This window comes from Mastomys coucha, unplaced genomic scaffold, assembly GCF_008632895.1.
Source record: "Mastomys coucha isolate ucsf_1 unplaced genomic scaffold, UCSF_Mcou_1 pScaffold6, whole genome shotgun sequence".
Lineage (NCBI taxonomy): Eukaryota > Metazoa > Chordata > Mammalia > Rodentia > Muridae > Mastomys > Mastomys coucha.
In genome coordinates this window covers 15,579,626-15,590,511 of record NW_022196912.1, presented here as the reverse complement: position 1 = coordinate 15,590,511, position 10,886 = coordinate 15,579,626, and the positions used below count along the sequence as shown (strand labels likewise).

Below are 10,886 nucleotides of genomic sequence, written 5' to 3'. Positions count from 1 at the left end.
TGTGTGTGTGTGTGTGCATATGTGCATGTGTGTGTGTGCGCGTGCGTGTGTGTGTGCATGTGTGCGTGCATGCATGTGTGTGTGTGTGTGCATATGTGTGTGTGTCTGTGTGTGTGTGTGTGTGTGTGCATGTGTGTGTGTGTGTGTGTGTGCGCGTGCGTGTGTGTGTGTATGGTGGAGAGCAATCAGACAAGATTCCTGACATCCTGACACAACCTCTGGCCTCCATATGCTCATGCATAAACATGCACACACCACACATATGTACACACACCTACATAAATTTGTACAAATGAGAGACAGAGAGAGAGAGAGAGAGAGAGATGGAGGGAGGGAGGGAGGGAGGGAGGGAGGGAGGGAGAGAGAGAAGTTAAAGAGGAATTAAATAGAAAAAGGTAGAAAAAGGGCTTTACCTGTTCTGGACTCATGTATAGAACAGTTCCTGTACTCTTTGTTCGCAGTTTTCCATCATTTTCCAGGGCTGTTGCAAGGCCAAAGTCTCCAATCTTAATGTGTTTTTCATCTACTAAAAATATATTACCTGGCTATAGAAAAAAATTAATTTACCATATGCCAGTTGGACCAACTATTACCACAGGACCCAACTACATTTGGGAATGAGACAGGGTTTCTTTGTGTAACCTCAGCTGTCCTGGAACTCACTTGTAGACCACACTGGTCTAGAACTCAGAGATCTGCCTGTCTCGGCCTCCAGAGTGCTGGGATTAAAGTTGTACACCGCCAACACCACCCAGCCTCAACTATCTTTTGTGCTGATTTGTATGGATTGCATTTATCCTTCCACAGGCTTCCCAAATCAGAGAATTTAAGACTTTTAAATGACAGCGAAGGTGGCTTGGGTTATATCTGCTTCCAAACATCAGATCAGCTGTCAAGTGAAAAATTCAGTTTGCAGGGTCCCAGGCAAGGGATACAGACTGGAGGGTGGGCATGAGTATGGATCCTTGCTTTCATACACCCTAGCCAAGTGAGAGGTGCAAGGAATAGGAGTTAGAGCTCCCTGTCCCAGAACGGGGCTGGGCATCCACCTGATGGAATTCTGTAGATGTGACTCAGGATCTGATGGGAACTAAAACCCCTTCCAATCTTGTGAGTCTCTGAATGGGTAAGTTCCCAGCAATACTGCAGGGTAGCCCATGCAGGATTTTTCTCCAGTTCCAAGTCTTTAGGAAGTATATCCTCTCCACCTTGTTAAATAGATGCTGATAATGACCACAAAACACCTTTCTATGCATTTCCTTTTGTCATTTTGTTTTTGTTGCTGCTGTTGTTTGGGCTGCATGGGTGAGGAAGGGGACTGTTTTGTTTTTTTCCTACAGGGTTTCACATATCCCATGCTAGTCTCGAACTCAGTACATAGCCACGGATGACCTGGAACTTCTAATCCTGCCACCTCCACATTCTGAGTCCTGGGATTTAGAGCATGAACTACCATGCCTGCTTTATGCACAACTGGGGATCAAATTCAGAGCTCCATGCATCCTAGGCAAGCACTCTAGTGAATGAACTACACTTCTAGTCACTCTAAGGTGCAATTTTAAGCATATTTAAAATGTATAGGACAATTTTGTGACATCAGTTTTTTTCTTTCCACCTATATGTGGGCTTCAGAAATTGAACTTAGATCACTAGTCTTGTACAACAAACATCTTTACCCACTAAGCCCAAATATACATACACACACACACACACACACACACACACACACACACACATATGCACACACCAGTGAGAGAGGGCCTAGGTAAGGAAAGAAGAATAAGAGGAAGAGCCCAGGAAAGCCGTAAGGAGCTTCTGAGGACCCCTGTGCAACCATTAGCAAAGATTCAAGTTCAGTCAGTTGATTCAAACCTATAAAGTCAGTAACAGAAGAAGCAGATTTGTATGTGATAGACACAGAGAGACAATGTTCCCAAGCTACACTGAAGTCCACATGTCCATCTTCACAGATGAATGGGGTAGCTCTCTCTACCTCAGTACAGCAGCTGTGACCCAACTCTGAGAAACAGGAGACTGAATCTGTGTAAACAGCTAAGCTGGATGAGACAAGGAATAACATCAGATTGCTTTTTATTAAAAAGAAAACACAATGACTGACACTCTACTTGTTTAGTAAGATATAGTGTGAGGTTAAGGGACAAGGAAGATGTGTAACCTTCATCCAGTGAGCAGAGGGCAGGTCTGAGGTTCTAGCCAGGGCTGACCCCTCTGGTACCAAGGTAAAATACAGAGACCAGAGGAAGCTCTCTCTCTAGAAACCACTATGCCTGCAGCCATGAGGCCTAGAGCTTAAGATTCTAACCTGGTAAGAAGTGAACTCCTGGAGGCTTCATGTAAGAATGGCTCTCTTGTGTAAACATTGTCCTTTGAGAGACACCTGCAAACATTCTAATCTCTTCAGAGATGAGAGGAAGCAGCATTATAGTTTTAAAAAATGTTCATGAAAGGATCTCAGATCAGGATGAACTGATCTGTAAATAGAAAAGACCATAAGAAAAGATCGCTTTGTGACACACAACCCAGCCAGAGCAGATGCAGGAAAGCTGGCACTTGAGTCAGGAAGTGTGTTCCAGAACTCGTTATGCACTCTGAGGCGGGCCTGGGAGGAATACCCAAACTTCTCATTTATTGGCAAGTGAATAAGTTGTTGTAACTTAGTAGAACAACTACATATATATATGTATATATGTATATATATGTACATATGTATATATGTATATATATGCACATACATATATGCTATATTATATATAATTTATTATACATTATATATAATTAATTTTATATAGAATGTAGAGTAAGTGTTTCATGGCTTATTCTCTTTCCCAAGTTGAATACTTCAGAACATGCTAACATGCATAACACATTTTAAAAAACATTAGCATATCCTTATATTTCTTATACACTTTGCAAATTCCTTCCATGTCAGCTTTTACAGAAAAGACAAATGGAATCTTGACTCTGTTTTTCACCCAGCCTGTTGTGATAGGTTTTGAGGGAGTTATGGGTAAGAAGTTAACTGCTTGTTCAATTCTATGTATGACTTACACTGAAGTGGAGGAATGCTGGGTAAAAATGAAAATTAAAATGTTTTTGAGATACAATTGAGCTGTGTGGATCAGGCTGGCCTCAAACTCGTAATCCTCCTACCTTAGGTTCTCAAATGTTGGGATTTCAAGTATATGTCATCCACCCTGGCCATAATTTACCTTTTGGAACATGTTCTAAAAATGTTCTAACATTCAAGAACACTTTCAGATATTGCTACAGAGAATTATTAAGCTCATGAATGCAAGGAAAACAGAAGAACTCATATGTTTTGAAGTCCACTTAATTTTAACTAGGTTCAGCAAGCAGCTATAAGCAAGGGTACTTATTTTCTCAGAGACTGCTTTAAAGACTTCCTCGTTCGGGATATTTTAGACAGGTGGAATACACAGCCAAGTTCCACCTAGATTTCTGCCTAGAGCAGAAAAGGGCAGTGACAGAGTGATTCAGTAAAGGAATCAGGACAAAAGGGGACATCAGAAGCTCTTCCAGTGAAGGACATGAGCAAAGCCATCAGGTGGGACTTGGCATGGCTAAGACAAATTGGTTCCAGCATAGTGGGGTATTCCTGTGACAACCTGACCATGTTTTCAGGAGGACTGTGGAAGGACTTTAGGATTTTGGAACTTTGGGCTAGAAGAGCCCTTTGATGTTAAGAGCTCTATGGGGTGTTCTGTAAGAGCTTGGAAGATAATGTTGAGAAAAGTGCAAACAATGGAGGCCTGCCTTGTGAAATTTCAGAGGGAAGATTAAGACTCTTATCAGGGCCATTGCTATTTTGATTGTGAAGATTCTGTGGTTTAGGTTAGCTAGGGCTGAAGAATCAGCTGTGATTAACAAGATAACAACTAACTCAAAATCTTTGCATTACTAGGACTATTGATACTGGTTAGCTGGAGCTAGAAATTAGTGGTGATTAAGAAGAGACCAGCATCACTGAGGTGAAATCTTCTGGGAAGTGTTTTCTGAGAGCACAAAGAGGCTGTGTTCCAGAGATAGCCAAGAATGTGCCTTCTGCTGCAGCTGGAATTGTTAATGTGTAAGAGTCACCCAGATGGTACTGATTTTGAAGGCATGAAGGGGTCATGAAGAGCAGCTGAGGCTCAGCACAGTGAGAGGCCATGGAAGGCCATTGGTGAAGGGGCAGCCTCAGTTGCAATTGATGGCCCAGGATGCAAAGGAGTTGGGGCTTGGCACCATGAAGAGAGCCCATGAGAGGCTATTGGTGAAGCCTAGTTACAGCAAAAGACAGCAGTGTTTTGGAGATGCCAGTGCCAAGAGATGACCACCAAGAACAGCAGCAGTGGAATACAGACAGCTGGAGCCTAGAAGACAAGGTGTGTGCTACTAAGGGCAGGGCTGGGGAAGTGACCCTTGGAAGAGCCCAGAAGATCATGAGTGGATCCCAGACATTGGATGGTTAGAGTCTGATTTTGCTTTTGATTGTGACTGTGCCCTGATATCTTTCCCTCTTGAAGTAAGAAAGTATTTTAGTGGAGCCCACAGTTAAAAGACTTTAAATTGTAAAAAGACTTTGAATTTTAAAAGATATTGGATATTTTAAAGGAATTGAAAATTTAATTATATAAAGGCTGTGGGACTTTTAAAGTTATTTAGATCTTAGGATCAATAAGAAAGTAAGGGTTGAGGCTTAACAGTGATGTGTTTGTGGCTGGTTTTGTGTGTCAACTTGACACAAGCTAGAGTTATCACAGAGAAAGGAGCTTCAGTTGAAGAAATGCCTCCAAGAGACCTAGCTGTAAGGCATTTTCTCAATTAGTGATCAAGGGGGAGGGCCCATTGTGGGTGGTGCCATCTCTGGGCTGGTAGTCTTGGGTTCTATAAGAAAGCAGGCTGAGCAAGCCAGGGGAAGCAAGCCAGTAAGAAACATCCCTCCATGACTCCTGCTTCCTGACCTGCTTGGGTTCCAGATCTCCTTTGATGATGAACAACAACATGAAAGTGTAAGCTGAATAAACCCTTTCCTCCCCAGCTTGCTTCTTGGTCATGATGTTTTGTGCAGGAATACAAACCCTGACTAAGACAGTAGGTTTGTGATAAAGAAGAGAATCATGGAGCTGTTGGGCGCCTCTTCGTTCTTGCTAGTGAAAAGGAAGCTGAGGAACCTAGTAGTCCAAACCCCGAAAGCAAACACGCTATGCATATTTGAAGGCTTGGATGGTTTTTCTAATCGTGGGGCAGAAAATCCCAATCATGCCAACACTAAGCCATGGACTCTTTAGCTGTGCCTGCCCTCAGATGCAGCTGCTGAAGCACAATAGAGCAGAGCAGAGCCACAGCAGTGGCTGGGTCAGGGCAGCCAGCTGGACCTGGCCACCACAATAATTTTTCAGAATATGAAAAGTGTTTTTGCTTTCAATGAGGCAACGACCCCATCAAACTAAACATAGCCTGAAAGGAATGAGACGTCTAATAGGATCATTGTCACAATAAGTTCATAGGTCCCAGATACCTGCCAAGCAGTTACATGGGACAGCATTTGGGTAAGTTCCAGACCCACTTTAAGCCCAGCAGATTAGAGAGATGCAATTTTATCACGCCTAACTGATCACAAATCTAAAACTAAAGATACATTTTTAAAGCTAGTAAACTGCGTGTTTATCAACCAACAAGGTAAATTTCCTGCTTACCTTAAGATCTCTATGAATTAAACCTTTCGAATGTATATAATCCACTCCTGTCACTATTTGTTCATATAAGTCCAAAATCAAAGCTTTGTCCACTTTACTCTGATTTCTGTTTTCTATCCATTGCTCCAGAGTTCCTTTATCACAGAATTCCATTTGAATAAAGAGGCACCGGGTCTTGTATCTGGGTACAAAATTCACAGGACATTAAAAGTAGCAATAAAAATAAATTAACTTTTAAAAGTTCTACTATATCTTATGAAACCCAAAGCATGTCTCAGAATAAAAATCTGAATATAATAAACTTGAAATAAAACAAACCACTTTATATAAGTCATAATTTCCCAAGTATCCAGAGCTTCAATTGTTTATCTATAAAGTAGGATCCTATACATTCTTTAATGCTTCAGATCTTTGATCACTTTTGATAATAGATATGAGTAGTATTAATTGCAGAAATCTAGTTTTTTTAACTATTATATAAAGTAAGTTTGAAACATTTTAATTCGTCAACAATTAACTGAACACCTGTTTTACAAATGGCACAGAACACTTAAAAAAATGAGTTAGGTACTTCCCTTATCATCATGGGGATTAGAGACACAATAGATAGAAGAAAAAAACAAAAAACAAAACAAGCCTGAGATGACATTCCCATTTAGAAACTCCTACAGATGCGCCAATAAATTGGTTGCTATATAATGTTGAAAGACTGTTTTTGCTAGCCGCAGTTTCTACATATCTTATGAACTAAGTTGCCTTCCATACTGAATTTATATTTTCTGAACACACATATGCTAGCAAATGTGATGATGTGGCCAATAATTCACTTAAAGCTAACGAAGCCTTTGTCTTCTGATGGTCAGTAAGCCCTAGAGTTCTCAATGGCACAAGGAGGGGACAGGACACCCCAGGAGATGGTGAACAATAAGGTTTCCAGTGACATCAGGATTTCAGTGAGAAGACTGTCCCCAAGAAATCCATGAATGAGGACATCAGGGCATGCCCTGGGCAACTCACCACTCCATCACAGTGGCATAGCTATCTGCCAAAGGTGTACTGCCAAAAGCCTCTGAGAAACAAAGTTTTAGCAGTGCAAGACGAGCCTTTCGGGTTCAGCATCAATGTGTTAAATCAGTCTTTACTCTTATAAACTACAACACTAGCTATATGAAAAACAAGGGAGTCAGGAATGCAGAACATGAGATCTTAAAAAGAGCTAAGGAAAATGTAAAAGTTTTTTTAAAAAAATATTTATTTTCTAACGATGTGTCTTCATCTCTGTGTAAGATTGTGTATATGAATGCTGGTACCCACAGTAGCCAGAGTAGCCGGTAATTCCTCGAATTGGAATTACAGGTAGTTGTGACACATTTGCAAAAGCAATCCAGGCTTTTGACTACTGATCCATCTCTCCATTCCATTAAAATGACTTTAAGGCAAGTTTGAGCTAGGCATACTGGAAAGTGCCTGTGATCACAGCACTTGGGGAGCTGAGGCAGGAGGCCTGCCCTGAGACCAGTCTGGGGTATATACTGAGTCTAAAACAAAGAAACTAAAAGCAAGTTTGGAAGATGGAGAGGAACAGGGAAAGATTATAGACTGTCTTCTTGCCTATAGAACAGGAAACCACGATGTCTTTTGAAGGCTGTGATGAGCAACAGCCCCCTCTAGTGGCCCCCACACAATAATACCAAGTGCCTTCCATCCCATCGCAGCTCTGAGAACTTCTTACCGATTTGTATCTCTCATGCTCTCTTCGGGATCATAATCATAGTCCTCTCCCTCCCAACAAATACGGTATTGAACAATGTTGACGTGGTTGAGTTCTGCCAGCGCTTGTACTTCACGCTTTGCCTTCCTATTTAAAAGGACCCAGAAAACAAACGTGCCATTACACACCCGCTGATAGCCACAGAACACCTTACATAATGGGATGCAACCACCCAGGCTCCTCTCTCTGTAGTTACCGTGGTTCCCATGCCAAGTTTTAGCATGAGAGCCGGAAATCAAAAGGGAAGAAAACAATGTGCAGTAAAGCCATATCTGAAACCACAGCTGTTCTCATTATAAGTATGTATAAGAAAGACAGTGGCTTAAATGATAGATATCCGAAGGTAAACATCATTTGTATATATTTTTTTTTTTGACTGTCTGTAACAGTTTTCAATAGCTACATACAGTTGATCTTCTGTTTAGAAGATGTGTTAAAAATCTTTGGAATTCACAAATGAGTCCCATTTGGGCAGCAAGGGTAGACAACCCAAGCAGAACCTACCTTAGAATGTGTGAGGAAGATAAATCGAGGGACTAGTTTATGCAAAGAAACCAAGACTCTGTGCAATGAAAGCATTACAAGAATAGGGCTCAAGAGTTAAGAGACTGTGCTATTTTCTTGAAATTAGCCTGTGGTTGGTTTTATATCAACCTGATACAAGCTTGAGATGTCAAAGAGAAGGGAGCCTCAAAATGGAGAAAATTGAGGAAACCACCTTAAACCAAGTTAAGTCAACAACTTCAGGTTTCTCAAAATGATATAATCATATTTTTAAACTGAAATAAATACCCAATGTAAGGTAAGGTCATTTCAGGATAAACCAAACTCTTGTAGTCAGGAAAAAAAAATTAAGAAGGACCAGAAAGAAATTAGCAAACAATGGAGGATAAATATGTCATAAAGATGAGAGTTGGGAGTTCAACACACTGTTCAAAAGAGCAAAATGGGTACTCACTCGGTGTTATATTTAACACGCTTAATAGCATACATCTTTCCATCAATTTTGTGTTTTGCTTTGAAAACTTGGCCAAATCCACCTGAGCCAATTTCTTCTATGTCTTCAAAATCGTTGTTAAACCTAGGTAAGATTGATTTTGCTGTTATTCTGAGGTTTAGTATTTCATGTCAGATGGAAATGATTCTCCCCTTATTGTTTTTAATAACGTCTGATAGAACTCCCGAGTCACCAAAGCCACCTTCCTCTTCCTCCTTCTCTTTACCTCCCTCATTAAACAGAGATCTCAGTATAACAGATCACCCTCTCTGGCTGTACGTAAGGCGTGATGAAGCCCCTCTCAGCAGCTACAAAGAAGAAATGGCCCCCACCCTCAACAAGTATTAAAGTTAACAAGAATTACTCAGTCATGTGCCACAAGTACCTCAGAGAAAGCAGAAAGCCAAGGTTGCCTAGAACGACCAATTTCATTCCCTCCGTTTCCCCATAACTCATCCTTAAGCCCTGTGAATTCTTCTAACCTGAAGCACTCCCATCTGCTGATGTTTCTTCACTTCTGGCATCTTTACTCCAGCTCAGCCATCAGGCTCCTGCAGTGGTGGCTTCCTGACTGATAACCTAACTTCTCCTGCCCTACTTTAGCTGTGAAGACTTAATCCAATAGTGTCTCCCTCTCCCCTAAACCTTCTACAAACCTTACCTTTGCATTCGGCAAAACTCGGGAAGCCCTTAAATGCCCCACAAAGCACCACATAGCACATCCCCAGTTCTTTCTCCAATTTCATCCCACTATACCGTGATCTTTTCATTACACTTCAAGCACATACTCTCTCCACAGAAAGGTGGCCTTAGGACTATCTTTCCATTTCTTACCATACTACTGTTCTTCTTTAACTCTGGCCATATTTTATGATTACAGTGTATGTGTGTCATATAAATATGTGAATATCGATTATGTGAGTGTGGTTGTGCACATGTATGTGTGTGCATATGTGTGAACATGCGTGTGCACTCATGTGCATGTATGGTGTGTGCTTTTATGTGTGTGTATAGTGTGTGTTTGTGTGTGTGTATCCATGTGTATATGTGTGTATGGTGTGTGTGTATGCATGTGTGTATGGTGTGTGTGTGTGTATGCGCGGGCATGTGTGTATGTGTAAGCCAGAGATTGAAGACAGAGGTCTTCCTTAGCTACCTCTCCACCTTTTTTATTTTGTTTTGTTTTGGTTTTTGAGACAGGGTTTCTCTGTGTAGTCCTGGCTGTCCTGGAACTCTCTCTGTAGCTCAGGCTGGCCTTGAACTCAGAGATCTGCCTGCCTCTGCTTCCTGGGTGCTGGGATTGAAGGTATGTGCCATCACATCCACCTTGCATTTTCCTTTTTTTTTTCTGTTATAAGTTTTTCTTGTATACTTTTTTCTTTTCTTTGTTTTGTTTTTTTGTTTGTTTTTGTTTTTGTTTTGTTTTGTTTTTTTTCGAGACAGGGTTTCTCTGTGTAGCCTTGGCTGTCCTGGAACTCACTCTGTAGAGCAGGCTGACCTCCGCCTGCCTCTGCCTCCCAAGTGCTGGGATTAAAGGCATGCGCCACCACCTCCTGGCACTTTTTTCTTTTTTTAATTGTATATTTTATTTATTTACATTTCAAATGTTGTCTCTTTTCCCGATGATTTCCCCTCTGCAGACCCCCATCCCATCCACCCTCCCCCTGCTTCTTTGAAGGTGCTCCCCACACACACACTCCTGCCTCATGGACTCCACAGGACCAAGGGCCTCTCATTGATACCAGATAAGGCCCCTTCAGCTCCTTCAGTCCTTTCCCTAACTCCTTCCTTGGGGTCCCTGTGCTCAGTCCGATGTTTGGCTGTGATGCACTTTACTTTTTGAGGCTGGATCTTTCAGCGAACTTGGAGCTCACTGGCTATGCTGGCTGTGGATCCACTTGTCTCCACACTCCCTCCACCTCAGCCACCGTTGGAGTTACAGATGTATGCGCTGCTACACCTGTCTATGTATAGGTGCACTTGGAATTCAAATGTAGGCCCCTCATGATTGCACAGCTGAGCCATCTCCCCAGATTCTAAATATAGATGTGTTTAAATATAAGTATTTCCTTAATGCCAGTGGCCACCTCAAAACTTTTTCAGAGGAAGAATTCAATTCTATTTGTTCTCACCATAAGCCACATTCCCACAACAGTTGCAGGTATGGATTCGGCGCTTGGTAAGTACTCAGAGTTTGTACACCATGTTCTGCTGCCTCCCACAGGTTTTCTTCATCATAAGTATTTAATTTTTAACTGAATCACCATCTACAGAAGATGAACCCCCTTTCCTTTTTTCCCCTAGTGAAGTCTTGTGTGAAGCTGGAGAAGAGGTCCACATGGACTTGTCTCCATCCGCACAGACATCCCTCTCCTCCCTCTACACCTATCTCCTTCCC

At 41.7% G+C, this 10,886-nt stretch overlaps 1 protein-coding gene across 1 annotated transcript in view; it reads right to left on the bottom strand.

The window, feature by feature from the left end:
• Positions 1–10,886, bottom strand: part of Eif2ak2 (eukaryotic translation initiation factor 2 alpha kinase 2) — a 30,350-nt gene that overhangs the window by 4,409 nt on the left and 15,055 nt on the right. Inside the window, exons 10-13 of the mRNA XM_031356301.1 lie at positions 8,450–8,572; positions 7,453–7,578; positions 5,721–5,901; positions 414–545 (exon numbers count right to left, since the gene is read on the bottom strand). Coding sequence (XP_031212161.1) covers positions 414–545; positions 5,721–5,901; positions 7,453–7,578; positions 8,450–8,572 — 562 coding nt within the window. The remainder of the gene's footprint in view (positions 1–413; positions 546–5,720; positions 5,902–7,452; positions 7,579–8,449; positions 8,573–10,886) is intronic.